At 50.4% G+C, this 27,970-nt stretch overlaps 10 protein-coding genes across 10 annotated transcripts; 3 read left to right on the top strand and 7 right to left on the bottom strand.

Annotated features, from left to right (window-relative positions):
• Positions 1-2,948: 2,948 nt before the first annotated feature.
• On the bottom strand, positions 2,949-3,248 carry AKAW2_20619S (uncharacterized protein; the record flags this gene model as incomplete). The annotated part of the gene is made up of 1 exon (XM_041685352.1): positions 2,949-3,248. The coding sequence occupies one exon, from the start codon at positions 3,246-3,248 to the stop codon at positions 2,949-2,951; it is 300 nt and encodes a 99-aa protein (XP_041539445.1).
• A 3,182-nt stretch (positions 3,249-6,430) lies between these two features.
• Positions 6,431-8,064, top strand: AKAW2_20618A (uncharacterized protein; the record flags this gene model as incomplete). Its single annotated transcript, XM_041685351.1, has 3 exons — positions 6,431-7,635; positions 7,689-7,886; positions 7,947-8,064. The coding sequence occupies 3 exons, from the start codon at positions 6,431-6,433 to the stop codon at positions 8,062-8,064; spliced, it is 1,521 nt and encodes a 506-aa protein (XP_041539444.1).
• Positions 8,065-9,600: 1,536 nt separating this feature from the next.
• On the bottom strand, positions 9,601-10,638 carry AKAW2_20617S (putative C2H2 transcription factor; the record flags this gene model as incomplete). Its single annotated transcript, XM_041685350.1, has 2 exons — positions 9,601-10,569; positions 10,621-10,638. The coding sequence occupies 2 exons, from the start codon at positions 10,636-10,638 to the stop codon at positions 9,601-9,603; spliced, it is 987 nt and encodes a 328-aa protein (XP_041539443.1).
• A 1,988-nt stretch (positions 10,639-12,626) lies between these two features.
• Positions 12,627-13,724, bottom strand: AKAW2_20616S (putative L-cystine transporter; the record flags this gene model as incomplete). The annotated part of the gene is made up of 4 exons (XM_041685349.1): positions 12,627-12,995; positions 13,067-13,505; positions 13,598-13,615; positions 13,684-13,724. The coding sequence occupies 4 exons, from the start codon at positions 13,722-13,724 to the stop codon at positions 12,627-12,629; spliced, it is 867 nt and encodes a 288-aa protein (XP_041539442.1).
• Positions 13,725-14,904: 1,180 nt separating this feature from the next.
• On the top strand, positions 14,905-17,392 carry AKAW2_20615A (uncharacterized protein; the record flags this gene model as incomplete). The annotated part of the gene is made up of 3 exons (XM_041685348.1): positions 14,905-15,055; positions 15,106-15,473; positions 15,524-17,392. The coding sequence occupies 3 exons, from the start codon at positions 14,905-14,907 to the stop codon at positions 17,390-17,392; spliced, it is 2,388 nt and encodes a 795-aa protein (XP_041539441.1).
• A 638-nt stretch (positions 17,393-18,030) lies between these two features.
• On the bottom strand, positions 18,031-19,461 carry AKAW2_20614S (uncharacterized protein; the record flags this gene model as incomplete). The annotated part of the gene is made up of 1 exon (XM_041685347.1): positions 18,031-19,461. One exon carries the CDS (start codon positions 19,459-19,461, stop codon positions 18,031-18,033), a length of 1,431 nt encoding a protein of 476 aa, XP_041539440.1.
• Positions 19,462-19,839: 378 nt separating this feature from the next.
• ATP16 (F1F0 ATP synthase subunit delta) lies at positions 19,840-20,734 on the bottom strand (the record flags this gene model as incomplete). Its single annotated transcript, XM_041685345.1, has 6 exons — positions 19,840-19,872; positions 19,929-20,018; positions 20,082-20,170; positions 20,281-20,411; positions 20,504-20,526; positions 20,603-20,734. 6 exons carry the CDS (start codon positions 20,732-20,734, stop codon positions 19,840-19,842), a joined length of 498 nt encoding a protein of 165 aa, XP_041539439.1.
• A 1,101-nt stretch (positions 20,735-21,835) lies between these two features.
• RPL29 (60S ribosomal eL29 domain-containing protein) lies at positions 21,836-22,503 on the top strand (the record flags this gene model as incomplete). Its single annotated transcript, XM_041685344.1, has 3 exons — positions 21,836-21,842; positions 21,980-22,031; positions 22,323-22,503. 3 exons carry the CDS (start codon positions 21,836-21,838, stop codon positions 22,501-22,503), a joined length of 240 nt encoding a protein of 79 aa, XP_041539438.1.
• Positions 22,504-23,198: 695 nt separating this feature from the next.
• On the bottom strand, positions 23,199-24,723 carry AKAW2_20611S (uncharacterized protein; the record flags this gene model as incomplete). The annotated part of the gene is made up of 2 exons (XM_041685343.1): positions 23,199-24,403; positions 24,462-24,723. The coding sequence occupies 2 exons, from the start codon at positions 24,721-24,723 to the stop codon at positions 23,199-23,201; spliced, it is 1,467 nt and encodes a 488-aa protein (XP_041539437.1).
• Positions 24,724-25,124: 401 nt separating this feature from the next.
• On the bottom strand, positions 25,125-26,625 carry AKAW2_20610S (NCBP3 domain-containing protein; the record flags this gene model as incomplete). The annotated part of the gene is made up of 2 exons (XM_041685342.1): positions 25,125-26,408; positions 26,482-26,625. The coding sequence occupies 2 exons, from the start codon at positions 26,623-26,625 to the stop codon at positions 25,125-25,127; spliced, it is 1,428 nt and encodes a 475-aa protein (XP_041539436.1).
• Positions 26,626-27,970: the final 1,345 nt, after the last annotated feature.

Below are 27,970 nucleotides of genomic sequence, written 5' to 3'. Positions count from 1 at the left end.
TTGTCTTATTTATTTTTATTTCCCTTTTAGCAATGTCAGTGGCGGGCGTGGAACCTCCGGCTGGAATGGACCAGAACCAAAACCCCCCGAGGCTCTCATCCATCTCTCTTCCTCTTCTCCACTTTCTAGCTTCGCCTTGTCTTGTCTTTTTTTTTTCTGCTGGCTTATTCTTCCCCTCTTGTTTTTTGCTTTTTATGTTCGCTTCCAGATCTACTGACTGACCCTTCTTTTCTGCAAGATTCTACAATAATAATAATAATGGGTCATAATTCAATTTTTGGAGCGGTGAGATTTGCTAGAGTAGTATGTAGTAGTACTTTTTTTTTTCTCTCGATCGGAGTGAGTGTCCGACTAGCTATCTATTTTCCTTTCCTTAACTAGATACTATACTGGTATAGTACTTACTCACCCTCGCTCATGTTCCGAGTTCAGGATTTCAACTCAATATAATCCTTCGTTGGGGTTACGGGGTACTTTACCAGAAGGGAGTGAATTTACCGTGAACTACTTACTTTAGTATTGAGATGAGTGGACCAATTGGCGTTACTCTGGAGCCTAAAATGTTAACATGGATGCGATGGGGGGGTTTATCTAGTACTTGTGTTACTTGTTTCTAAAGTATGTACTATCTCCTGGTTTAATGTTTCAGCTCGCTATATATTAGATTATGTATGTGTGTATGTGTAGGTATGTTCACATGAAGAAAGTGATGGCGATGATGGGTGATAATGGTGATGATCTACCCAGTCGATTTCCGTATTCTGGTTAGCTAACTGAGGGGGTTGGTCACTAAGTACTTAGCTAGGTAGTATGAGTGAGAGGAGGCGAAGGGAAGAGGGGAAATGAGAGGCAGCGAGCAATGATGGATTTGCTTCGGGGCGGGCCGCCTCTAGTCGATTAGCGGGTGGTTATTGGATAGACCATTAAATGCTTCCCTGGTTTGGTCTGTGTGTATGTGTGACTCTAGATATAGACTAGTCGGTGGGAAATATTTGGTTAATCTAGGAGGTTTTAGTTAGTGTAGCTGATCTTTGGTTGTGGATGGGGCTGTAAGTAGCCTATTTGTGGTTGCTGGCTGAGGATGTTAGTTTGTTAGTGGGTGGGTTCTAGTACTATATCTTCAAGTTGAGCTGAGTTGTGAGATGTATCGTAGATAGCCATGATCTAGCTCGTTATTCGGCACATTGCTGTTCCCTTTTGGGGAAATCTATGAGAATTATTGTGGTAGATTCAATTTGCTGTAAAGATGATAGTCATGGGAATGAAACTCGGCTACTATGAGTCGTGTCGAGGCAAGTACCCTGCTGCTCTCCGTCCGATGAATGCAACGTCGGCATCATGCTAACAATATGTTGATGTAGATGGGGATACCTGCAGTTCATATTGGGATCAGCACTGCGATCGCATTCTTCAACCCTGTCCGATGAAGGCGTTGCTGGCCTGTCGGTGGCTAAAGATGAGAAATGTCGGTGCACTGACGACGAGTGGAGCGCACTAAGGGAGGAGAAAAGAAGGGAAGGAAGAGACGGATAGCCAAACAATCAGACAGTCAGAAAGACAAGAGGCAAAAAAGAAGAGGGGAAACGTGGGGCCGTGTTGCGATACGTCCCGATCATCTGCAGAGTGACAGTTGGAACTTGCGGCCTTGTCCAGCCTGAACCATTTTTCCTGTTGTGTTCAGCTAAAAAAATTGTCCTACTAGCTAGGCTACTCCTTAGAGTAACTACTGCTACTACTACTACACAGTAGACTAAATTATTACTCTGTGGTCTAATCCCCCCTCCCTCCCTCTCCCTCCCGCGCGCGCCGGCTAGGGGCAAACACTAGACTAGCCCTCATCATTCTAGTCAAGTGTGTACTGTACCTCTTCTTACTATCGACCTTCCTGAATAAGGCAAGGTTGAGGGAAAAAAAAGCCCCTCTTACTCATACCTCTTCTTCTCCTCTCCCTCACTCTAACTAGTTACCTCCTCTTCTGCATGTCAGAAATTTCCACAACTGGTTTGACGAGGGGGTGAGTGGGTGGATGCGCACATCAAACACGGCTTACTTGTCTTTTGCAGTGCTTCTGCTCTTCTGCTGCTACTGCTGCCATGCCATGTTTGATCGATCTCCCCATTTCAGTTTGCGCCGTTCTTCTCAACCAAGTTTCAAGTGGATAAGAATGTCAGTCCATCTCGGCAGGCGCACAAATAGCAATGGTCCTGATGGAGCCTTTGATCCCGTCCTACTGGTAATTTCCACAACGTCCGGCTCAAACCAACTACTCACACCTTTCCCGCTCTGGATAGGGAAGGGGAGGGGGGGACCCTCCTTTAACCGTGCCCCAGACCCGTTCGGATTCACGGTACTGGGTAATGCACGGATCGAAAACCAAAGTTCCAATGCGAACCAAACCAAACCAAACCAAATTTCAACCACTGGATGTCAAGATTAGACTGAACCAAGTACTTAGCTATCTATCTAACGGGAACTATCAACCGAGAGATTGACACACTGGTCGAAGTCTGAAGGAATCAAGAATTGGGATGGTTTTGATGGATTGACTGATTGACCGATTAATAATGATGAAGATCGGTCGGGAAGCCAATCCACTCGCTCTGACAGCCAAAACACTCCTACTACACAGTACTTACTCCGTAAAAGCACGTACCTTAAGTAACTCTCTGGCACCTCGCTCTGAGCCCCATTCCTCTTTGTACTCGGTGCAGCCGTATCCTCGATCCTGCCTGCACACAGAGTTGTCGGAGTCGGAGTCGGAGTAGTTACGGGGGAACGTTAGTTAGTTTAGCAAAAGCGGCAGCTGTTGTGGTTTAAGTCTATCTTCTTGCTACTACTAGTCAGTAGCACTGGGTCCGTTGTAACTCTTAGAGCGAGGCTGTTGATTATTCTATTTCCAGTGCATCTCATTGAGTTTTCACTTTCAAAGGATCACTACTTCTTTCTTCTCAGAATTTTTCCAAAATGTCAGAATAATCAATTTTTGTTTTTTTTAGTCTCACTATATTATTTTCGATGCTCCTTTTTTGCTTTTTCTCTTTAGCCTCATTCTCACTTGAGGCGCCTCCTCCCTTCCCACACATGCCACTCATCACACTGCCCTCCGCACATGATGCATATCCTTGCTCTGAACTAGATATCGTGCGAGCCCCCTTCTGCAGGTTGTGTGACGGACCAGGCGGAGGCTTGTCCAGTAGGGAGGAGTGGAAGGAACACTGGGGCGCGTCCTTCCCGTGGCGGTCAGCCATCCAGCTGTGGACTGCAGCCTTGTCGCCTTAGAGAACCCGAGTACGACCTTAGCCGGCCGTTGTGGTTGGGGAAAAAAAAACCTGAGAGTAAGGTTTCTAGGGAAATGAACTGAAGTTGATCGCGGACGGGCCATTTATTAATAAAACTCGTGGACTATATATTATAATATATTATGGAGGGGGTGTGTGTGTGTTAACCGTAGGGGGAAGGGGAGATTTCTACAGTTGGGCCCAAAAGGGTAGATTAAAATCCTCGATCGATAGATTTTATCCGATCGGAGAAGAGGGGAAAGGGAGGAGTCAGTCAGAAAGAAAGCCTCATCATCTGATGAAAAGCTTCGAGTTGGGGCTATGGAAGTTTGTAGAGGATCGAGGAAAACGCTGGCCACCGCGCCCACGGCTCCTTCCCTCGTACGCACACACACACGCACACACGCCCTCCACACCCCCCCTTCCCTTCACTCGGAGCAGCAGCCAAGTTCTACGACGGTTCGGTGCAGATGAACAATTCAGCCTCTTAAACCGTGCCCGCGCGTGGTGACCAATCATCGCTGGCCATGCAGAGAGCCTCAAGAGGTGGAGCTCCCTTTTGGGTCTAGTCTACTCGGGTCGGCCTCGTGGACGTGGCATTATTCTTCCTGCTCGAGAAGTGGTCGGCGAGGGGGTGGGAAAAGGAAAAGGGAAAAAAAAAAAGATGGTGAGCATGCTGAGAGAAACACACACACACGCACACACAACTCTCTCTGTCTCTCCACTCACTACTACACAGACACACAGACAGACAGACAGACAGACTAGATCAGACAGCTTGCTGCGAGAGACACTCTGAACCCGCCTTTCTTTGCTCCCTCTCCCTCATCTCACACATACACAAGACATTCCCCTCTCCGTCCCCTTACCTCTTTCCTCACCCTCTTTCGCGGCTTTTTCTCTATTTATCCCGCCCCGGCAAGAAAATTCTGGATGGCCGTTGAGTGTCTTAACTAGAAATTATTGTCGGTAGGTAGAAATTTTGCTTGTTTTCCTCTCCACCCGGGTTGATGGTGTTGTCCCTCCCTCCAGGCTCACCCCACTTTGTTTGCCTGTCTGCACGCTGTGGCGCGCGCGTCTGGAGAGTCAGCTTCATTCATTTCCTCCGTCTTCTTCCGTCGTGTCCTGTGGATTCTTCTTCATTATTCTCTTGTTACAGTCCCTACTATTTTGTTGCAGTGGGCATCCAATGCCGTTTTAAAAAGTAATCTAAACCCGAATTTCCTTTGGAGCCTCACTAGTGCTTTCTTCAAAGACAGCAGAACCAAGGACTGACTACCGTTTGCTTGGGAAGCACGCCAACAGAGCCTCCGCATCTGACCAGCCAAGGGAAAAGAAGAAAACAGCACAAGCAAGAAAAAGAAAAGAAAAGCAAAAAAGAAGACGAAAAGGAAGTGGAAGTAATAAAAACAAGAATTGGAACCCGACGAAAGCTGCCGAATAGGCAGAACAGAACAGAGCAGAAGACAATAAATCAGTCAGCTCAGCTCTCACCCAGCTAGCCCAGCCCAGCCAGCCAGACGAAACAACCAACCAGAACTACTGCAACTATTATATTTTGTACCTCTTTACTACTTTTACTACGGCAACTGCTACTTACTCCCCCTCTCCTGCCGACCTTGCCAGTTTCTTGCTACAGTTTTCTTTGGTCTCTCCTAACGGAAGTACTGCTACTGCTGCTGCTGCTTGCTGTCTACCTACCTACCTCCAACCGTCAAACCAGAAACCAAACCTGCTGCTTTCTCCACCCGCGTTTTTCCAGCCCGGCCGGTGGATCAACCTTCACTTCTGAGTCACGCCAAACTAAACTAACTAAACTATCCGTGTGTCTCCATCTGCCTTTTCCCACCTCGCTCTTCCTTTATTACTACTGTGATCCTTCCCCTCGGTTCGGCCGTTCCAGCGCAACTACCTGCTGACCGCTCCGCGGCCATACCCTTAACCTTCTTTTTTTTCCCTTTTACCACCTGCCAAGCGCGTCATTAACCCGCTTGCTGGGACCATTAGCTTCATCGGCCACTATTCGTTCCAGTGTCCCTTGATTACCGGACACGGTCATCGTTATTACTCGGGCTTAAGATTATCGCTCTTTTCTGCCACTATTATTTTTATTATTGTTGTTGTTATTGCTACTGTTATTACTACACCACCACTCTTATTATTCTTCGCTCGCGACCACTACCGTTCTGCTGCTGGCGCCGTTAGACGATGAATTTTTCCAGCCTCTAATCCCTGCTCCTCCACCTTCTTCTTTTATTCTTCTTTTTGACCCGAGCCGTGACATCGTGACATCGTGACCTCCCTTATCGTCATCACCACCTTTGAGCGCTCAACCTTATCCTGAACTGTTTTTCTTTCCCCTCCCTTCCACTTTCCCCCCATCCTCTCCCACCCCCAGTTTTATCCACGCGGCTCGGAATTCCCGCGCGCATGATTCATTGATCTATGCGCCCGGTGGTGCCGTGGTTGACTGAGTCCTGACGTGCAATCGCTTTCAATTGAGCCTCATTGCGCGGTTCCTGCGGCTTTCTCGGTTCCTGACAGCAGGTGAGCCTATTTTGCATCTCCTTCCTCCCATCGCTAGTAATCAGAAAACCCCCCATATCTTGCGACTGGCGGTTTGCTTGCTATCAATTGTCACCTTGCTTCTTCTCTTTCCTTGGCTATTCTTGGCCAAACTTGCATCCTGGTTATTGTCGTAATTGGTCCAGCTCGTGGTTCCCCTTTGAGATCTTACGGATCTAGGATGCTACTTGCTGCCTCTGGGCTATTTGCACAATTGTCTAGAATATTTTCCCATGCCCTGCACGTTCGTCTGGCGTCTCATTTCCCCTTCTGTGACCTGCTCTCTTTCTCCCGAGTGAGCGTTGCACAGGGTATCCCATCTGTACCCTTTTCATATCCAACTTTGTCCTTCTCTGTCGTGCCACCGCTTTCTCTAGCCTGTGTACATGCTAACATGGTGCCAGCACACCTGCATTCGACAAGTGGATTGTGTCCTATTCTGCTTAGCAAACCGTTTGAGCGGCTGTCTATTTTCCGGGTTGAAGACTGTGTTCTGAAACACTTCTTCAGGGCACTCGAAAGGTACAGGCAGGCCAAATCAAACTGTAAGGGGCGGCGCACCTGATGCGCCTAAAACCGCCGCCTTCATGACAGAATCATACGATTCCGATGGACCTCGCACCCCTGCGTTGAAGCCTTCAACGATCAATTACCTGCCAAAGGTGTCACCGCCTCCATTCGATACCGGAGATCAATCACCCAAGGGCGGTCTACCTAAGCACGATGCAGAGGCACAGTTTCCGAGCAGTTCGCGTAAGCTGCCGGAATTCCAAAAGCCCGATTCAATCGAGGGCAACTCGGTGCTGATCAGACATTTAGAGCCTAATCGACCTGACATAGCCTGGTTCGAAACTGAAAATCCGCTTCACCGCAGCACTCCAGCGGACGACCCCTATCCGGTCCTTCCCAAGATCCTATTCGCCCCGGACAAATCCTCCGTGGAGACCAAGGAGCCTGTAGATGTGGTGGCGAGAAAGGCTCTCAATTTGATCAGTCCGAGCGAGCCCAAGGAAGGAGGCCCGTCTGTAGGCCCGAAGGATCCTCCAACCGCCTACAAGGAACCACGCCGACCGTCCATCCCAGTGGAAGAACCTGCGCTCAAAGAAGAACAGCAGCAGCACACGCCGCCCAATATCCCTCATATCTCACATCTATTCCAGGATGGGAAACTACCTGATCCTGAACAACGATTGAGCAAGTTGCTGATAGCACCGTCGGAGCCAACAGCTCAGCTCCCCGCCCTCCACCCGTCAGCAACGGCGAGCTCCGTGAATCATAACCTGCCCTCCCTTTCAACGGCATTGGCCGGTGTTACCGATGTACCACCACCTGCTGGTGCCGGACGTCTGAATGGCTCGTCTTTCGGGCCTTTGCCTCCGGTCTCATCTTCTTCTCCCCCGGTATCAAGGACAGAACCTGTCTGGGAGCACCAACGCTTAGGCCAGATTCCGCCTCCGCCCCCGCAAGTCCCGCCCAGCCCCTACTCGCACTTGTCACCGGCGAGCTCGAAGGACATGTCGGCCATGTCGTCGCCCGCATCCCAGCAGGCTTACTGGCGGCCGCCTATCAAGGCGGACATAACGTATCTCACTTCAACATATGAGACTGCGCCGCAGACGGCCAAGAGCCCCGCAACAAGCTATCCCACCCCGACAGATCAGACTCCAGCATCAACCTGTGATCGGTCATACAATCCCCCCACACACTCGAACGGAGCGGTCTCCACAGGCACATACAAGTGCCGTCACCCTGGCTGCACCGCAGCCCCGTTCCAAACACAATACCTGTTGAAGTAAGCAGTTTCACGTCCACCGGTCCGGTAACCCAAGCTCATCGCATGTACAGCTCCCATGCAAATGTTCATTCTCAGGATCGCCCGCATTTCTGCCCCATAGCTGGCTGTCCGCGTGGACCCGGCGGGAAAGGATTCAAACGGAAGAACGAGATGATTCGGCATGGCCTTGTCCATAATTCGCCTGGATATGTATGCCCCTTCTGTCCAGACCAACAGCACAAATACCCTCGACCGGACAATCTGCAACGGTAAGCCTCTACTCGATCGCATCGAATGTCTTTCAAGCCAGCTCACAAGTCACGAAACAGACACGTCAGGGTCCACCATGTCGACAAGAGCCGAGATGATCCGGCTCTCAGGCAGGTCCTATCGCAAAGGCCAGAGGGTAGTACGCGTGGACGACGCCGTCGGAACAACGTACCGTGAATCAACGACTCACATAGGCCTCATCACCATTTTCATCATCGGCTCAGCGATATGCTCTAAAAGTGCAGGTTACCATTATACGATATTGCATTAGCGACAGCGTCCGTTCGCGTTGATTTATTCTGAGATGAAGAGTTGACTTTCTCAACAACCGTCCATGTGACGTTGTGAGGATAACGCAGTCAATTCTGTGTCTATCATCATCGACCATCATGGCATTCATGTATACTGACTGCACATGCATTACGAACCTTCCCACTATCTAAGCAATCCACCAATAACCCCCTTCTTTTCCACATCTATTCGACTACCCCCTTTTTCAGTGATACCAGATGTTGTTAGAGCCTTGATCTACTTCTACTTCCAACTTCAATTCCTCGTTCATCTTCTTGCATTGCTCGCATCATGTCATTCGCTTCTTGTGTTCGAATAGTTTGATTCCCCCGTTCGTCTTGCTAAATAATCTGGCGAAGTGTGCACGGGTTTGTACAAGACTTTGCTAGTGGGCGTTTTTGCCGTGTTTCTTACTTGTCTTTCGCACTTTTTTCTTACACCATTTCAATCCCCCTTTTTGTTTCTTTCCTTATTTTTATCTTCATCTTCGCTTCTTATTTCCCAACTACCCAATTTGCGACCTTATTCTTCCCACTTCGCTTTTCGCTTCTTCCTCAGACTATACATATAGGAGGTTCTGGCGTCCTCATTTTCCTTTCTTTTTTTTTTCCCCACAATTTTCTCTTTTATTATGTGGATGGTAACGAGAGGCGTTTTTTTTTCTCTTCCCAACAGTTCTGTTTCATTTCCCTTTTCCTTTTATTTACGATGTCTTGATTTGACTTGAATTTACCCCAACTTGCACTAGCTAGCTAGCCAGACTGAGCGGCTAGCTGGCTACAATGATATGAATTGAGATCCGATGAACTGGGGAGAAAATATATTTTCAGCGAATAAGAAGGAATAACGAGATTCAGACCATTTGAGATATTGAGCGTGAGTTGCTGTAGTAGGTTGTGTTGTCTAGCCAGCTAGCTAGTAAAGTATGCGGCTCAGCGATGATAAGAAGTCACAGTCACACCACGTCAGAAAGCATAAATTGACAAGGCTGAGAAAGATACGCAAAAGATACTTGATAAGCAGAACGACTTAAAAGAAGACACGTATAAGTACAGTCAAAGGTAGAATGGTGAGTCAATTTAGTAGTTGGTAAGGTAGTAAGTAGTTGTCAAGGTGGAGTGGTGTCACTGTCACTGTCCTGCAGTGCTGGCGGTCCAATTTCCCCTCATTTTTTAAATCTCAGATGGAATAAAATAATGAAATAAAACCAATAACCCCTTCCAGGAAAAAGCCAGTAAATCGCGCCGTTGGTCCCATTTATCTCCACCCGATCCCGAAACTGTGGATATCCCGTTTGATTTGTTCAGTAGAAAGGTGATAGTAGGAAAAACTATTTTCAAGAAGAGGAGGGGGCAGGAGTAAGAAAGAAAGGAAGGAAGAGGGAGGGAGGGAGGATCAAAGGGGTGAGGGAAAGAGATATCATCAAGGCTCTCTCCTCTTATGAATCCTCCTCACATGGTCCTTCATGTTGTCTACCCTACTAAATACCCGCTGACACCCGTCCCACTCACAAGGTATCTCTGGGTTGTGTTTGGCCTCATGCCGGTCTCGGTCTTTCTTGCTGGAGAACCCGCCCCGCACAGCCTGTGGGCACCCTTCGTACCGGCAAAAGAGATGCTTGCGGTGACGATTATAGTGTTTCCGAAGATCACAGCCCCGACGGAAGACGGCGTGTGAGGAGCAGCCGGGGTATGCACAACGCCAGGTTCCGTCGGGATTTTGGATGCCATAGTTGTTCAGATCTCGCGTCTGGCTGCGGGCGGAGGAGGTGTCGGAGAGTGATTGAAGTTGGAGATCGTCTAGATCGAGGTCGAGATCAAGGTCGAAGTCAAGGTCTGTGGTGGTAGCGGAAGATAAAGATGCGGTGGTTACGGGGGTTAGCCGTGATTGAGAGAATGAGGACGGAGCTGACTCTGGGAGGTAATAGTCGGTATTTGTGGGGTTAGGAGATGATTGTGATACTGCTATCGCGAGCCATTCTTCTTGATCAATAGGAAAGTATGCCCCGTCTGTGGTTGGTATGGCTGGGGGAAAGGATTCAATTTCGGGTCTGAATGACTGCGTTGGTATGGCCTGGTGTGAGAATAAGGGTGGGTAGGACTCTTGATCCTGAAAGTAGTGGGTGCCAACGTCTGGCTTCCTTTGATGGAGGGGCTGTGTTTGGTCAAAGGCGTAGGGGATTGACCCAGACATGCTGCGGGCATCTGACAGGGGGGCCTGTTGAAAGGCTATAGCGGGAAAAGGATATGGCTGCACCTCTGACGACATCGTATTGTGGGTTGAGGAGCCGCCGGGCACCATCAACATGGCTCTGTTGATAGTAGTCCTTGAGGTCATTGCGGATGGTTCGGAACTGGTCAAAAGTGCCCTAGACACTCGGGTGCGCTTGTTCTGAGAGTAGTCAGTATGGAGGGAATCTAGTCCGTTGAGCATGGGTCTCACCAATGTATCTTTGTCCATGGACGTACCTTCGTCGGTACTTGTAGTTCATGTAATGAGTGGACCTGGGGTGTTTCGGTGGGATGAAGCCTATTTCTTTGGATGGTTTGTCACAGATTGGCGGGCTTGGATGCATTCTGGATATTTAAAGCTAGTAGAAGCCGTGGTTCTCCAACATTCTTATCTTCAGGAGTGTCTCGAATGTCAGATGTGGCTATGCACATCCCCCAGGGCTGACGGTCAACGGGTAGCTGAGCGAATCCCTTTACAGATGCTCGATAATCGGATTTAGCGCGTCGATGTCACTGTACCATTGACTTTGGTACTGGCCCTCATCGCTGGTGGCTCCCACGTTTGCCCTGGAAATGCAGCTCGGGATTCCCGTGTCTAAACTCTCCAGAAGCCAAGGGGAACGTTTATTCGGCTGCTGCGAGGTGATTGGTAACTCGAATAGGCATGCAGAACTAATGAATTGTCATGCACTGCGGCTGAAAGATTAGAACCAACCCTATTCGGATGACACATTTGCTCAAAGACGATCCATCCAATCTGAGGCACAATGCCCAAGCAGATCAATATTAGTGCTCTGATTTTTGGGTGTGCGTTTTCTTTTTCTCTTTGCTTTTCCCGGTTTACCACGCCAAAACAGGACTCCTGCTGCTTATGTAGAAGTAGCAAGTGTTCCATTGCCGCTTAAGTCCGAACTCTTTGATAGGGCTGATGTAAAGAGCGTCACAGGATATTTCCATAAGGCACCAGAGAAGTGGTGATGGGTAATACAGACGGTTCTGGACATGAGGATGACGTTTGAGCCCCAATCCAGTAGTTGCAGGACCTTTTGTTCGGCGCTGATAGGGCGCGTCCGTTCGGGGAGTCGGCGGACCAGCGTATGGACGGACGAAGCTGCGTGATGATTGGTTCTGTCGTGTACTTGTTCCGGCGACTGCATCGTACATATGCATGCGGAATCCTCTGGTTCATGGGGAACCTGGATGGAAAGTCTAAATGCCGTCTGAGCCTCAGCGCCGAGCGACAACCTCTAAACAAAGTTCCAGGTGATCCGATCCCAGGATGGCCCAACAGGGTAGGAGGCAAGGCAAAAAAAAAGGCATCAAACTAAGAGAATAATCGTCGTACGAGTCATATCGCTGGGCAAGGGCCTTCGCCGTTGAGGGTTGGACGACGTCAACCATTCGCGATGATTGCTTGGACGGGAAGGTCAGGCCCCCACGCTTACTCCCAAATGGGCGTGCATTTCGACGCTATAACCATGGCTGAGAATGCAGATCATTTTGGCTTACCGCCAGATGGACTTAAGCCTTGAGCCCACGATCCCTGCCGTCGGGCCTTGGTTGCCAGTATTTCTAGGTGACGGGCCCCCGGGACTGGAGGATTGCACGCAGGAAGTCCCGGAAAGAGGGTCGCCGTCAGCATGGACCGGCTGCCAAAGAGCGGTGTCGCCAGGTCCAGTAGTCTTTAGTCTTCTCAGACTGGCCTCCATCGGGCTTGCAGATCTGGCCTAGGCCGGGTTAGATCGCGTGTCACTGCCATGTTACATCGCGGTGTGGATGTGTAGATACACTTTCGCGGAGAGAGCCAAAGACATTGTTCCAAAAATACATTGTCACGGTTGAGGGGGCCATCTATCATTCCTCCCCAACCAACACACATGACTATTTTCAGCTTCGTGTGATAATCCAGGCCGTAGACGCTGTATACGAGTTACAGCCATCTTTCCAGACGGTTGCTCCGTCGGCTGTGTTGGCGGAGAGGTCTATGAGGTCATACATGTCACAAACTCTCAGCCTCAGTCATCATCCGACCAAAAGTCTTAGAGCGAAAAAATTATGTCAACCAGTTCGATGCTCTTCACATGACAAAGATCCTCCAAAATGAAAACGTTCTTATAATCAATTCATCCAAGAAACCGGAACCGCCGACGGGTCGGGGCCGCCGAAGTGTTCCAAAGTTTGGACATCTAACCACCACGAGAGACGGAAGTCTAAACACTAACTGCGCCCGGGCAGGCCGTTGGACTCAGATAACAAAGGAGTCCGGTCACTCGGATTCTGGGTCTTACCACTATCGTCCTCTGCATCTCTGTAGAGAATATAGTGCTGCACCACAAAGATCAGATCGAAAAAGATGGTAACGTTCGACAAGAGAAATTTGATGGGGTTTCCAGTGACTCCACTCCAATCATCCTGGAAGCTAGAATCCAGCAGCAACTGGGCAAGGGATAAGACACCTCCAGACAGATCAAATAAGATCTGTCCTATACTCCAGCCGTATGTGGATTTACGCTTATAGTTGACCCACGCTTGCGGTACGTACTTCACGATGGTGATGACCAATTTCACGTAAGAAAGGGCATATATCTAAATTGACACAAGAGCCAGGGGTCAGAACACATGCGGGTTAGCCATTTGCAGATCTTTGGACTACTTACGACATCGATCCATGCCCAGGAGTATGGATCAAAGCCGTTATTTGGGCTCTGGCCGAGAACGATGAAAATAACGATTGTGACGCCGACTATAGAGCCCCAGAAAAGGCCTGCTACCGGCTTGCTCACTTTCTGATGGCGAGAGACCTTGAATCCCCAGATAAACGGCCAGAACTGTGTATAGGTGATAAAGCTAAGAACGACGGCATGTAGAGCAAAGGCAAAGTCGTTGAAGCGCACGGTCGGGTCCTCAGCATGTGGATGACGAGCAGCATACTGGTGACGAATCACGGGAGAGTAAAGAAAAGCGGACGTATATATGGTATAGCACACGAAGCCTAGCACGTTGATGGTAGGAAAGTCGATTGCCAGCCCCGTTGTCGAACGTCGCCGGAAGTTGTTGATCGGCTGGGGATAGAAGGACGCAGACCAACAGAACGTGCTGAAGAATGTTGATTAGTATGTACAATCCCCGATGTCTCACGTCTGTCGTGATGGGTATCCTCCCTAGTACTCGCGGGTTTGAAGACGTACTATATCCAGCCAAGTAGGCTGCGTTGCCATGGTGTTAGTACATGGTGCAAATGAGATAAGGCGGAAGGATCAGGAGGGAGACCTACCGAGAAAGCGCTCTCACGAAGATTTCTAGCTGAGTTGCCATATTTACCTCCTTGTAGCTCTGCTGCTGCTTTCTTGTATAGGGCGGAGTAGGAGGGGCACTGCAGCGAGATGGAGAGGCTATCTATATGCCTCGATAGAAGGGAGGATGGAGTGGATCTGCTGGCGGAGAGAGCAGCTGATAAGATACGGAAAGCACGCGATTGCGGTCACCTGGCCTGACCGCTTTCCCAACTTTGTTGGCTGGATCTCTGGAATTGGGTTCCTTGCAAAACTGGTGGATCGTTCCTGGGATGATTAATTGACCTGGGCCCGCAGGGTTTACAATGGATGCTACTATACTACTACAGAAAGACCAACGGGCCTCACTACTATCGACCAAGTAACTAGGGTCGGTGGAGTGGAAATCCAACAAACCTTGAGCAAGACACTAATCCTGCTATTTGAATAGCAACCATTTCTTGTGAGACTAATTCATCGGCTCATAGTCCAGCTATGCCCCGGCTTTCACCGGGATCGGCACGTCTATTAATCAACGCTATGATCATCGAGATGCAATAACTAGATAATCTGCGAGGGATCGTTCAATTGGTGTCGATGATAATCATCCTCACATGTGCAGGCGGTCGCCCGCGGCAGAAGGCTGAGTCAGCGGGTGGTTGTCCGGGATATAGGCTGACGGGCTAAACCGCAAATGGAAAACAGTTGTTGCGATGAAGCGGCTTGCTTGCCCCAGCCTCAGCGGCATTCCAGCCTGCATCTCGATCGTTCGGCGGTTATCCGCTTCCCTGTCCCACGATCCGTTCATCTGCTTCAGTGCTGTTCTTTCTTTTCTTTTCATCTAAGTGCTCTTCAATCGTTGGCTATACAGGCGGGTGTCCTGCCACGCTTCTCTTATCCTCGTCACATCTACTACCTAGCCCTCCCCCACCCTCCATCTATACCTATCACTCACCGCTAGCCTCTTGTTTCTCAAAAGATAAACAACCATTTCAACGCTGGGCTCGGTCGCGTTTGAGCCTCCGCGATCGAATTCCCCGGGAACTCAAGTTGACGCCACTGCTATCGATTTCATTCGACCTTTCCCATCAGCGCATGGTGCATTCTTCGGAGTGGGGGATCTCGCTAGATCTCCGTCGGTAGTTCGAACATTCCAGTGTCAATGAGATCGGGAGGAATTCACGTCGATCGGAAACTATAAGAGCTCAAGGTCTTCAGTAACCATGGCGGTCGACTCTGGCCTCTCCGCTGCGGGGAGCAGTACTTACGCTTCGAATACACTGCATGTCGGCGATGGAACATGGGACTCGGAGCGCGATACATTCCTCCTCCCTAATCTGATGGGTATCAACTTTGACACAATGCGATACAACGGTAAGTAAAGTTTTAGTTCTATGTCGCGCAAAATTGCTTACATCTGTCAGGAATGGGAAACCGATTCAAAGATATGCCCGAATACCATACCCTCATAGCCGTTCACGGTATCATCGCTACAATCGTCTTCCTTTTCCTCGTCCCAATCTCTGTCTTGATCATCCGATACTACTCTCGATGGAATCCTTTCTGGGCTTTCAAGCTGCATGTCTGGTGCCAAGTCCTGACATTACTGCTGAGCACCGTTGTGTTTGTGTTCGGTTGGTTCGCTGTTGGTCCAAAGAGAAGCCTGACAAACCCGCATCACGGTATCGGGCTCGCAATATACGTCCTGGTGATCTTTCAGATTCTGTGGGGTTGGCTTGTTCATAAGATTGAGAGGAACAGGAGAAGTTATCATGTTCCCTTGAAGCTTGTTGTATGTTGTGTGACCGTTTGGATTCCTGCCCAGAAGCTAACTCACGCCAGATTCATCGATGGATTGGACGCGCCCTCGCAATCCTTGGTCTTGTTCAAATACCGCTGGGTCTCACCCTTTATGGCTCGCCTAAGGTGCTTTTTATCCTCTACGCTATTGTCGCCTTCATCCTCCTGGCAGTGTTCTTTGTGCTGTCATATCTATACGACACAGAAGGGTATCACATGGAGGGCGGCGGATATGAAAGTCGGCTCAGCTATGTCTCAGGGCCCTCAGCTGCCGATGATCATGGCCATAGTAACCTCGGGCCCATGGCTGCCGCAGGAGCGACCGGAGCTGGTCTGGCTTCGCTCTTCAGACGTCGTTCCAGAGGCAGACCACACGATTACGACGAATCGCATACCAGCTTCTCAGACGAAAAGCTTTCCGACGAAGGCCCACGGCGTGGTGGCAAAGGGAACTTACTTCTAAAACTAGGCGCACTCGGTGGTGGTGCCTGGCTCGCAAAGAAATTCTTCGACAGAAGACGCGAACGAGACAACGACACGGAGTCCGGTCGATACAGCAGAGCCCATACTCGGAGTGACAGCATGACTGAAGAAAGCTTGAGCAGGCTGGAAGATGGGCGACGACCGGAGCCAACAGCGCATACTCCTCTCAACCGTCCGCCGAGCAGGCCTCCTAGTAGACCTCCCAGCCGGCCCCCCAGCAGGCCCCCGAGCAGACCACCAAGTCGACCTCTTAGCCGTCCTCAAAGCCCAGGCTCGTCGTACCTTTACAACAGCACCTATCTGTCTGAAGCGCCCCGTCGCAGGCCATCCCACGGACTCCGAGACGCCCTGCTCGGAGCAGGGGCATTCGCAGCGATCAAGGGTTTCTTCTCACGCCGCAAAGGTGATGCAGAACAACGTCGTGTGGAAGATATGCGCCGTCGGGAGATGGAAGACGAGCGGCTAGCCCGGGCCAACAGCAAGCGACGCTACCCCGGAGAGGGTTATTACCCAAGACGCGACAGGCCGGCATCATTCACAGCTACAGACCTTTCATCAGACTTCTCCCGGCCACCCCGCGGTCCGCCGCACGGCGAGTCCGTCGTCTCAGCCGCAGGACCCCCAATGGCATCCGGAGCAGTAGACGGAGCACGCTCAGACATACCACCGGCACCAGGACCACCCATTCCGCCACCGGCAGCCTCAGAATATCCCGGACCAGCAGCATCTACACACGGGCCCACGGAGCTCGCCTCAGGGGTAGCAGCCGGAACAGCCCTCGGTGCTGCATCATCGGCACATCGCCGTCGCAGCGCCAGCCGTCACCGAAGCAGCAGCCGACCCAGGAGTAGCAGCCGCCACCGTGATCCCATCGCATCTCCCCCCGTTTCCGTCAAAGTGAAGATGCACAACGACGGACGCCACGTTACTCTCCGAAGACTAACAGACGAAGAAGCCGCCGCCAGTCGCGAAGCAAGACGAAGAGAGCGAAGGAACTCCCGCCGTCGCGCCGGCAGTGCAAGCTCGTTATCCGGAAACGAAGGGGGTTCGCACGACCGCTGGCGCCGGGTCGAGGAGCTAGAACGTCAGCAACAAGAGCAGATGCAACGAGAGCAGGCTGCTGCTGCGGCGGCAGCTTCCTCAGCTTTCCCAGCAACTTCCGCCGCTCCATCATCAAGTATGCCTCCTCCTGCGACGTCAGCTTATTATGCACCACCGCCTCAGAATGGGAATGGGGGCTATATGCCGCCTCCCCCGCCGCCCCCTGTGCCATCTAGTCATCCTTATGGGACAGGGAGTATCGCGTCTCCGGGTACGTTTACTGGGACGGAAGCGAGCGGGGACTACGCAAGCAATCGTCGACGAAGACGCGCGGAGAGAGCGCGTGCTCGTCAAGAAAGACAGCAGCATGGTGTGGAATTTACTTGATGAGAAGGTATCTCCTGCCATATCCTTGACGTCTCTTCTTTTTCTCCTTCTTCCCCTGTATAGCAACCTTGATGATTACATGCCCCTTTGCTCTTTGGTGTTTAATTGCGTCCCATGTATCTGTTTCTTTTGATTTTACCCCCTTCATGTCAATCTTGAAATACGTTATGATGTACAAGTGCCAATGACTCGCTGTCTCGGGTGTTGGTTCTTCTGGAAACTACGCTTCGTGCTTGTTGAAGATATTTGTGCTCGGAAAGAGCTTCTTGTCTGGTGATGTCCGGTAATGACGCTATGAAAGCAGCCATACAGAACGGTTGCAATGAGCAAGGGAATGGATATGAATTGTTGGTTTTGTTTGGCTATTGTTTTATGATAAGATACTGCTATGAGGAAATGCACAGTGCTAGGCTCATAAGCAGTAGGAGTCGGTGCTCCTTGAGCTGTGGTTTTTTCATTCGTCTCTCCGATTCCTGCATATAATGGTCGCCATATCGTTCATATTGTGCTGCATTCTTGTTCTTTAGTGAAAATAAAAAATTGATGTCTTTCACGCCTGAAGAGTACCATCAGTAGCATACTACCGAGCGCCGCCTTGTCCTCAATCATACATAGGAAGACATCATTCAAGCCATTGATTAAAGAGCCGCATGTTGGTCTCTTGCGCTCTGGGTCGTATCAGACTCCCTTTGGTGAATGGAGAAGTTGACGCTGAACCTCTCTAGTACATACAGTACTGGAAGTCCGATGCATCTCACAAAGAGGTGCACAAAGCTAGCCACAACTTGTCTGTGTGTCAGGCTCCGCAAGACGTTACATAAGCCCAAGATCAGCCGCATAGCGAGATACGGCATTGTAATATCGGCCCGAAAGAGACGGGTGGAATCATATGAAGAAACAGGTAGGTTGAGCTCTTGCCCTTGGTGTGTTTCAATAGACTCCGACGCGCTTGGGTTTGGCCATGGCCAAACGAAGCTCACAATGAACTCGTATGATGCAAATCCGGAACGTGGGTGCTCAAGTGGTTGCTGTCCAACCAAGGTTATACTGATAACACCTCGTTCCTTTGGCTGTAACAGGTGAGAAATCCAGCTAAGTGGCTTCCCAAGCCAGTTCCCTATGCGCTTCAGGTTTGGCTCTGGTACCTCTTGGGGGCTTACCATGGCGGTACTGGGGTTTCGGACGCATGTCTTGGCAGACTTCGACTTAGCAGTTCTTAAATCCTGGCGCAATGGCAAGCCATCAATTGAAGGCAAGGGGGCGGGGAACGGCTGGCTCAGATTGTTCTTGACGAGGTAAGGCTTTGTGCCACGTTTGACAGGCCGGGACAGGAATCGGGATGGGCCGAGCTTGAGGTCACTCCAAGGTCCTCTGTGTCGCTTGCCGATATCATTGTCCATACCTTCTAGCAATATTGATCGGTTGGCCAATCGGATGCGAGACCTCGAACAGCCCTCGGGAGTGGACAGCTGAGCTCTAGTAGGTGCTAGCCATTTGTGATCCACGGGACCGTGTTTCAAGGCAGGCATCGGACTCGGAGTTGCATTCTCGTATGTCTCAGAGCCGGCAATGTCAAGGTGTGCTAAGAATCGCGGTTTAGGAGGTCTTGGCGGTTTCCACGCTGGTTGAGCCTCCACAGGACCGCGACTATTGCGTTCGGATAAGCTTTTCTCATTCAATATAGCGAGGGTGGTGTTTCCCGGTCTCGCCGGAGACGGAGTATCTCGGTCTGATTTACCGCAAGGTTCGACTGTGCTTTCATACCATTTTTCAAAAACAAATGCATCATTAAACATGTTGGGTATTCCTTGGCGGTTGGCAGTGTCCTTATCAGAGAAAGTTTCCAACATCCTGCATGCTGAGGTTGACGGGTTTGTCGGGTGTTCTTTATCCACCTCCATTGGAAATATGTGGAAAGCGTCAGTATCATGAGAATCGCTGCGGGCCATGGTTGGGCGGGCAGGACAATTCTCTGGGTGTTTATACTGTAGTCGACTCAAAAAGTTCTGGGATTTGTCCGAGGCCTGACAGAAGGGATATTCCGGATCATTGGACTTGGGCTCCTGCATGATGGTAACTGGCTCGGTGAACGCAGGCGGCATCATAGCCTTTCTAGATGTCAGTCGTCTGCTTTTTCAGCGTCAGTTAGGAAGCCAAAGAAACCAAATGAAGCCGAAGTTAGGTGTTGGCAAGACAAGGAGGAGTAGAAGAGGAAGGGAAAGGAAGACGAAAGCAAAGGTCTCTCCTCGACTAAGTCGGAAAGAGCAACCCAGGCAGGCGTGTAGCCGAGAAAGGCATCAGCAACCAGTTTATCAGCCAGACTCATTTTCAATATTAGCTATTTATGGGCCTCTGCCCCGAAAATCATGCAAATAATGTTTCATGAGAATTGCTATAATTCTACAGGTTCAAAGTTGAAGTCGCGAGTGGATATGTACATCAGGTATCTATTTGAGGACGGCCTGCAGGCTCTCCAGCACCTGTTTTGGGTTGTCAGTCAGAATGTTCGGGTCGCGTTTGGTAGTGTCTGTCTTACCTCAAGCTCAATCTTAGCCTCAGCAATATCCTGCTCGCTGCCGCTTCCGTTGGCAATCTTCTGGGCCTCGGCGATCTGGGAACGGACGTTCTGTGTTGAGGGTGACGGATTAGCACTGCGCAGAGGACAAAGCACGAATCGGTTAGAACCTACGTCAATGCTGAATTCCTCGAGAGGGAAACCCTCGACGGCGTTGATGCTCAGCTGGGAGTCGGGCTGGACAACGGCGAAACCACCAGACACTAAAATTCATGAGCAGTCATGTCAGTCTTGTCCTAGACACGATGCGTAGCGGCTGATCTGAAGACTCTCGGCCCGCGGCACAAATATCAACACGGTTGGTCGGACGTACGGAAGAACTTCTTGCTGGCACCACCCTCCTCGACGATCTCAACGAGACCGGGCTTGAGCTGCTCAATGGAGGGGACGTGGTTGGCGAGAACACCCATCTCTCCGGACTCGGCGGGGATGTTGACCTGGACACTATATGGGAAAGGTTCGTAAGTATGGGGCGGTCTAAGGTGCAAGGTGGTCGTGCAATGCTTTCGACCTAATCGGATTGCGAGGTTACATACACGCCGGTCGACTTGAAGATGGACTGTTGAAAGAATAAATTGTCAGTATCAAACACATAAGCAGGTGCACAGAGGCGCTCAACGGAATCGGAGGCGTACCTGGTGAGGAAGGGTCAGGGAAAGCTTGATCTTGTCCGACACAGCCTCGGCGTAACCTCTGCGCTGGAGAGGAACGCGGAAAGCGGAGGGACGAGCCCTGAAGGCAGAGCGAGCGAAGCGGAGAGAGCTCATCTTGCAATGGACGAAGGGGGTGGGTGGTGATAGTATCCCTCTTGAACCTGAGTTGGGAGTTGCAAAGGTCGAAGTCGGATGCCGGTTGTTCCCTAGCGGCTCGGGCGGTCACGTGGTGGGCCACGCGCCAACAGAAGAACCGCCGTACTCGGTTGCTGCGTTGACCTGCACAACGCTGGACTCCTTCTTGTTCTCCGGTTATTGGCTTTGGGTGTGCGGAGATCGCTCTCTGCTGAGGGTGTTTAGCTTTTATCTGTCTGCATCCCGGTCGTGAAACTACCATCTGGACGTGGTCGTTATTAACATGATTCTTTACAAGCATATGCTACAATCCTACAAACTGGGATGGTCGAAGCAATCTAGGCGCGTAAGAGGCTAGGAGATAAGACAGCCATTATCAACATCACCACTGTCATACCGAAGGTCATTCAACCAAGTCCGCATGTATCCATCACTGGGGGCCCATGTTAATATCACGTGATATCCAGCTGTCAACATTCCCGTCATCGTAACTATGGATCCCATATCCATCCACACTATAAATCTCGATTCGACATCGATTGGACAGGGTTTATGATTGCCTGGTTATTCAACCACATTGTTTCTATGTTCGACATCTACAGCTCCGGGCAATGCGTGCTTCATAATCATGAAAACTACGCAGTATTTCCCCAGCATTGACCAAACAGTCGGCCATGTTGTTAGTCATCAATCACGGGATTGTTTTGTGCCTCAGGTATCAATGCTGTCCCCAACATTTGACGATGCGCCACCATCTTCACGAAAGTATTCAAGTAGCAAGCAGAACTTAGCATCGTAAGCAGATTCATGTAGTTAGCAATCAACAATCTCAAATACAATCAAATCTAGACCCTAAGCCAGCACAACCCCCCGCCCAAGCAGTAGCTAGAGAAGTAGGCCTACAGTAGTGAAGAGACACCAAGACGGGCAGGACGCTAGCCGTGCTCGGTAAGCGAAATCCCACAGAAAACCAGCCCTAGCCGAACCTGCCTTGGGGACTCTGGCCTTCCGCTCCGTTCAGGATAACCTCACCCGCCAACTCCTCGTCAACCGTCTGTTAGTTGCGACAAATTCGACAAGATGGCGAGTACGTGACACCCCTTTTGCTCCAAAATATTCAAACCCCCGTTATTTTTGCATTTCCCGTCCCTCTCGGACGAAGAATGCGATTATCGACCATCTTGACATCGAAGAATGATGTATCGCTGACATGAATCTCTACAGAGTCCAAGAACGCGTCTCAGCACCACAACAGCCAGAAGGCTCACCGTAACGGGTGCGTATAATATGCCGATTTTCCTCCTACTTTCTTATCTGTTCCATACACGAATCGCCCGAGGACGAATATCACGATGTTGGATAGCGGACGGTATCTTCGACAAATTGAGGTTCAGCGAACGGGATAAGGAGGAAGAGGATAGATACTCTCGCCCTGATGATGGAGGATATCGACCAATATCCAACATTCGACATATTCGTCCTCGGGAATCAACACACAACAACTACAACGAAACCGCTTGAGAGAGATCGAAACACTGACCATCGCCTTCTTTTTCCAACTCAACAGTATCAAGAAGCCCAAGACCCACCGTTACCCCTCCCTCAAGGGTGTCGACCCCAAGTTCCGCCGCAACCACAGACACGCCCTTCACGGAACCGCCAAGGCTCTGGTACGTTTCTCTCTAAGATCGATCCAACAAGAAGTGTCTCTTCTGTTGGGCGAAGCCGAAATGAAGAATCGACACTAACACCCCGAACAGAAGGAGCGCAAGGAGGGCAAGCGCGAGATCGCATAAATTACTTCCAACTAATATAGAAACGTTTTAAAAGAAATGAAAGCGATTTGAGTTGGTTGATTTGCTCTTATCTCATTTCCTGTGTTTCCTACATGCGACCGACAAACGACGACAAAAAAGCAAAGCAAAGCACCGCTCGAGAGAAGATTCTACATTGGGCTGAAGGGTATCTTACCCCGCAAGAAACCGGGTTTGTCAGATAAAGCAAATGGATACGGTTCTCTAGTGTTGCTTCTTCTTGGACTTCATTTATCCCCCGTGGCCGGTGGTTCATTTGCTTTTTCTGACTGACGTTGCGGTTCTCATACCGTAGTATGGTTGGTTGATGATGTTGAAGTTGGTGTTGATGATGATGAAGAAACAGGCATATGTGTGTACAGCTTCGTGCTTATTTTCCCATGCGCGCTTGCTGAAGGATTTATTTTACGTGCCGAGAGAAGATCCCCATGCCCTCCAATTACCAAACACCCTTTGCTCTTTGCTCTACCATGGCGAGAGGGTGCATGGACGGAGGGCTACATACTACCACCATACCATGTAGGCGCCTTGTAGGGTTTGATAGTGAATAGTGAATTATACTATGATTTCTTGTTTTATCAAATACACCTCATAATAAACCTCGAGCTTATTTTCTCAAACTATATAACTCACTCAACCTTCCAAACAACCAACCTCTTATCAAACCCCCCACTAACCAACCACTCCTCCCTCTCACCCCCATCAACCCACCCCGCCCAAAGCGTCCTAATCTTACACCCAACCTCATGCCCATCCTTCAACAACGTCACCACCCTCCCCGTCTTCACCTCCACCCCTCTCACAACCCCATCATCCCCATTAACCCACACCCCCGAGCCATCCGGCCTCCACACGACCTGCGGCGTCGAGTACGCCGTCTGCGGCGCAAACGTATTCGCCTGGATCAAGATCGCCGCGTCCTCGCGATTCTGCAGCGACAGGGCAGCGAACGCCTGCGCCGCCTGCGTTGCTGGCTCCTGTTCCTGCTCCGCCGAGCCGGTCTCCAAACTCTCTGCTGAGGGAAACAGTAACCGCACAATCATGACCTTCATATGCGGAAGAGTCGATGTTGCGATGGCGATGAGACCCGGGTCATGTGGGCTGAGGGCCAGACAGGAGGGGGAGAAGGCGACCCAGGCGTTGGAGTGCGGGGCGAGGTTTTGTTTACCGATTAGGGGACATTCGTATCCGGTGGTTGAGTCTGCCGATGGTTTGACATGGTAGTAGTAAAGATTGCTTGAGTCGCGGCGGGAGACGAGGAGGATTAGATCCTGGGGGTTGTCGATGTGGGTGGTGAAGAGGATGGATTCCGGGTTGGAGAGTAGTGGGATGGAGGCGATGGGGTCGCCGATTTGCGTAGAGGCTTCGTTGTTGATTTGCATGCGGTAGAGGAAGATTTTGGAGTCCCAGCCTGCGGTTGCGATCCAGATTGTCGTAGAGGTGGAAGTGCTGTCTGCTTCGTCGTCGTCGTCGTCGTTGTTGTTGTCCTTCTGCTCGTAGGCGATGACTTTGACGGCGTATTTGGCGTGGTCTTTGCGGCGGTCGATGATTTCTGCGCCTTTTTGCAGAAGAAGTTGGCCGGACATATTGGTCATGAGGACGTATTTCCCATCTTGGATCGGGATGTACGATAGAATCGGGGCTTCTGATGTGCCCGTGAATGATTGGACGAGGTCATGGCCAGGAGATGTTTGGAAGAGATGGAGGTGCTTGTCTGCGCCGGTGGCGATCAGATATGGCTCTGCTTGTGCATCTGGCCTTTGCCATTGCTCTACGGAGCATGCCAGTAGGTTTGAACTGGTTGGCGTTTGGATGATGTTGGGCTTGGTTGGTGCTGTGATGGCAGGTGAGTTTCTAGTTTGGAGCGGGGCAATGGAGGGAGTTATACATACCTGGAACGCTCCAGACATCTTTGTCCTTGTCATTGTCACCGTATCGCTCAAAGTTCTTGCTTTGGTCGAAGGCTTTCTTCTCCTCGAGTACGTTCTCAATGGTCCAGTTGCTCGTATTGTCTTTGCCGCGCTGTTCTCCCGCATCGGACGGGAGCCCCGCTTCTTGCAGGAAAGCTTTTAGAGTTTGCGTGTAGTTGTTTGTCCGTAAGAAACGGGCCACAAGGGTGCTGGCTAGTGGGATGTTTTGCGATGGGGGTGGCATCTTGGAGGTTGGGCTGGGATTGAGCGACGGAATGTAAGTAGTTTGTCGAGCGATACTACTTACCTGGGGGAAAGATATATATCGGGCTAGTAGCTTCATGGCTCCACTCGAACCAGATCTCTGTGTTTGACACCAAATTGAAAGTGGCCTGCACAAACAAGCCGCCTGAGCACTACATTTCATGAGGATACTGCATCTAGTAGAGAGTTAAGATGTTCTCATTCATAGGCTGAAGTACAAAAGTATAAAAATATATATAGAAAGAAAGATTGGTATCTTTTCACACGACCGTCCCAGCAAAAGCAGAATGACAACCAAAGAGAAACCAGTCAGGCAAACATGCACATAACAACTTGACATGTTGCTCGCCAAAGGTCTAACCCAAAACTAGGTTCTAGGCCTCAGCTAAACATGTCCTCCGCCCTGCGTCGTGGCCCTCCTCGCCCCTCAATCTTATCGGAGAACAGTTCCTTGCCGGCGTTCGAACCGTACTTCGAAGGGAACAGTTCACGTACAGACGATCCCCGTCCTTTGATTGATATGCCATTTGCCGCACCGCGAATCGACATCCCCTGATCCTGCCTTGCTGCCCCGCGGATGTTAAGACCGCTTGTCTCGGTCGCCTCGGGGAAAAGCTCGATATCCCGCTTACGGCGCGCAGGTTGTTGGTCATGACTTCCATCCACAAGAGGTACTGAGATTCTTCGCGAGAATAAATCTGCGGTCTCGTCCGCAGCATCAATTGCGTCTGACCGACGATGGTTGCTAACCTTTTGAGGGAAGAGTTCTTTTGCAGTTTTGTTTGGAAAGAGCTCTCGCGCTTTCGCATCGCTAGCTTTGGCACTTGAAGACGGGAAAAGCTCCTTGCCTTCATTGCGGCGACCGAGCTGCGGCGACCGGTCGCGGAACCGTCTGCGATCCTGCCGATCATCCTCAGCATATCCGCCTTCCATCAATGTATCCCGACCGGGTGACGCGCTACGGTTGCGAAGGCGACCAGACAATCGTCCTTCTTCCTGTGGAAATAGATCGCGTCCCCCTCGCCTTCCCCGCCTTTCGCGACTGCGGTCCGACGAGCGATCGCGGCTTGCTGGTGTGTCATCGTACATATTGGCACTGAAGCTCTCGTCTGCATCGCGGTCTCTCCGGCGTTGCAGTTCTCGACCATCAAACCGTCTTCGCCTGTAACCCCCGTCACTGGCATCTCCACCTCCCGAGCGTCGTCTGTCGGCGGCGAATTCTCGTCGCAAGCGTTCCCGAGGATCATGTTCAGGGTGCATGAGGTAGAACCGACTGGCTTCGTGCGCACGGGGCTTTTTGCGATCTGCCTTGACAGCTGACCGAACCTGGAGGACAGAGTCGGGGTGCGTAGAGAGAAGCTTCGCGGATCGTAACCGTAGAGCAGGCAACGCAGATGCATCCTCCTCCTCGCTAACCTGCGTAAAGGCTGACAGAGCTTGGAGACCAACCTCCGGCGAGGAGTATAGGAGGTTTGCCGATGTGTCATCAATCCATTCAACGCGACTTGGCTCCTCCAGGGTGAAATGTTCGACAGCAAATTGTTTGATGTTATCCGTTGTCAATTCGTCTACACCGCGTATATGAACCTTTTCGTACTGTGCCTCCTCATTAAGAGGGTCGATGTATTCATCTTGAGCAGCTGTCGTTGCCACGAGGGTTTGTTCCTGGACAGTTCGACGAAGATGTTAGAAGTGAACAACTAAAATCCAAGATAGATTAGACAAGAATAATACTCACAGTCTCAATTGCCTCTGCTTCCGGAAGGGGACCGAGGTCAATGTCCATGTCAATATCCATTGAGGCGTCCATTGTGTCAGCGACTGGGGCAGCGTTGGAGGCGTCTAGTTGAAGAGAAGGCTGTTGCGCGCTGGCTACCTCCATTGAGGGAGGAGACTCAGTCGGAAGATGCGGGTATTGGATGTTATGCAAAATTAGAAAATAAGGAGAAATCAAAGTAGCTTTATCAAAGCTCGATGGCAATGAAACAAAGAAGAAGAGGGGCGGCGAGGAGGCTGAGATGAGCGTAAAGTGAAGCCGAAAGGAAGTTGTCTTCTACACCGCCCGGACCAGTCGCCGGCGGAGTTTCGCCGCTGCCGCTGGCGATGATGTCGATGCTCTTTTTGTCACTTTCAACTTGATGTCTCATCTGAATCTCAACTATCAATTAGATCTCAGAGAAGAGCGTACTTTTTTTTTGTATATATATATATATATATATTCACAGGTTCTCATAAAGCATATTAGACTGATTAGGCTGACAAATAGCCAAATTTGTCTATGACACTTGGTGGTGATCGGCGCGACAGTGACGACGTTCATGTCAAGCAACACATGGCTAAAGCTGTCGTTGAGCTGTTGGTCACCGGTGTTCTCTTGATGACTCGGAAATAATGTCATGGCATGCTTGTAAAATGACAATTCCAGATGGGACAAGGTTAATTGACTAATCTGGACTTGAAGCAACATTCTCAGCATCAGAACACCCTTCCGATCCTATCATGGCAATGGTTCCAGCCTTATCAGATTGAAAGTCAAGTGTCATGAAGTTGCAGTCGAACTCTGATGCAAGGAAGAGCCGTGGTCGTAACCAATCTGATCATGTCCCACTGAAAGCTTTATGGTCTATTCGCATCACCAATTGTTATCGCCTTACTCGATGATACTTGTGGCGTGACCAAAGCGAGCATAGTTTTTTCCTGTGGTCTCGGTTCTCATCTAAGAGAAGTTGGTCCCATACTTCCAGCTTTATCGTCCTTCCATCTAGCCCAATGATGCGACGTGACTGAATGGTCTGCTTTCCGGGATAATGATCTGCCCTAAATGGGAGCAATAAATCAACCCACTGATGGCAGTCTCATTTAGCTCCCAAGTGATACGTTAAGCCACGTACTACCCTAGCAGATGGTTATCAGACGGTGCCTCAACTCCCAGGTCACTTTCCTACTCTGTTTCACCGTTGGATGAACGGTCAGGCCTGGTTAAAACCCGGGGTTACCCCCACCGGAGCTCCGGAGATGCGGTCTTCGATCATGTGGGAGCCATTGCTTCTGGTTATGTTGTCACTTCCGCCGTTGCCGTTGTCAAATGGCGAGTCTGCTTCACTGAATTAGTGGGCTTGACACCTGATCCGGCGTAGGACTTTTTCGCTTCGCAATATGTTAAGTAACCTCGCCGGATTGTCGTCCCGAAGTTCCTGCTGCAGTACGATATAGAATGCCAGTGGTGA

Source organism: Aspergillus luchuensis, chromosome 2, assembly GCF_016861625.1.
Source record: "Aspergillus luchuensis IFO 4308 DNA, chromosome 2, nearly complete sequence".
In the NCBI taxonomy this organism is placed as follows: domain Eukaryota; kingdom Fungi; phylum Ascomycota; class Eurotiomycetes; order Eurotiales; family Aspergillaceae; genus Aspergillus; species Aspergillus luchuensis.
The sequence above is the reverse complement of the archived record's forward strand: the minus strand, read 5'-3'. Positions and strand labels throughout refer to the sequence as shown.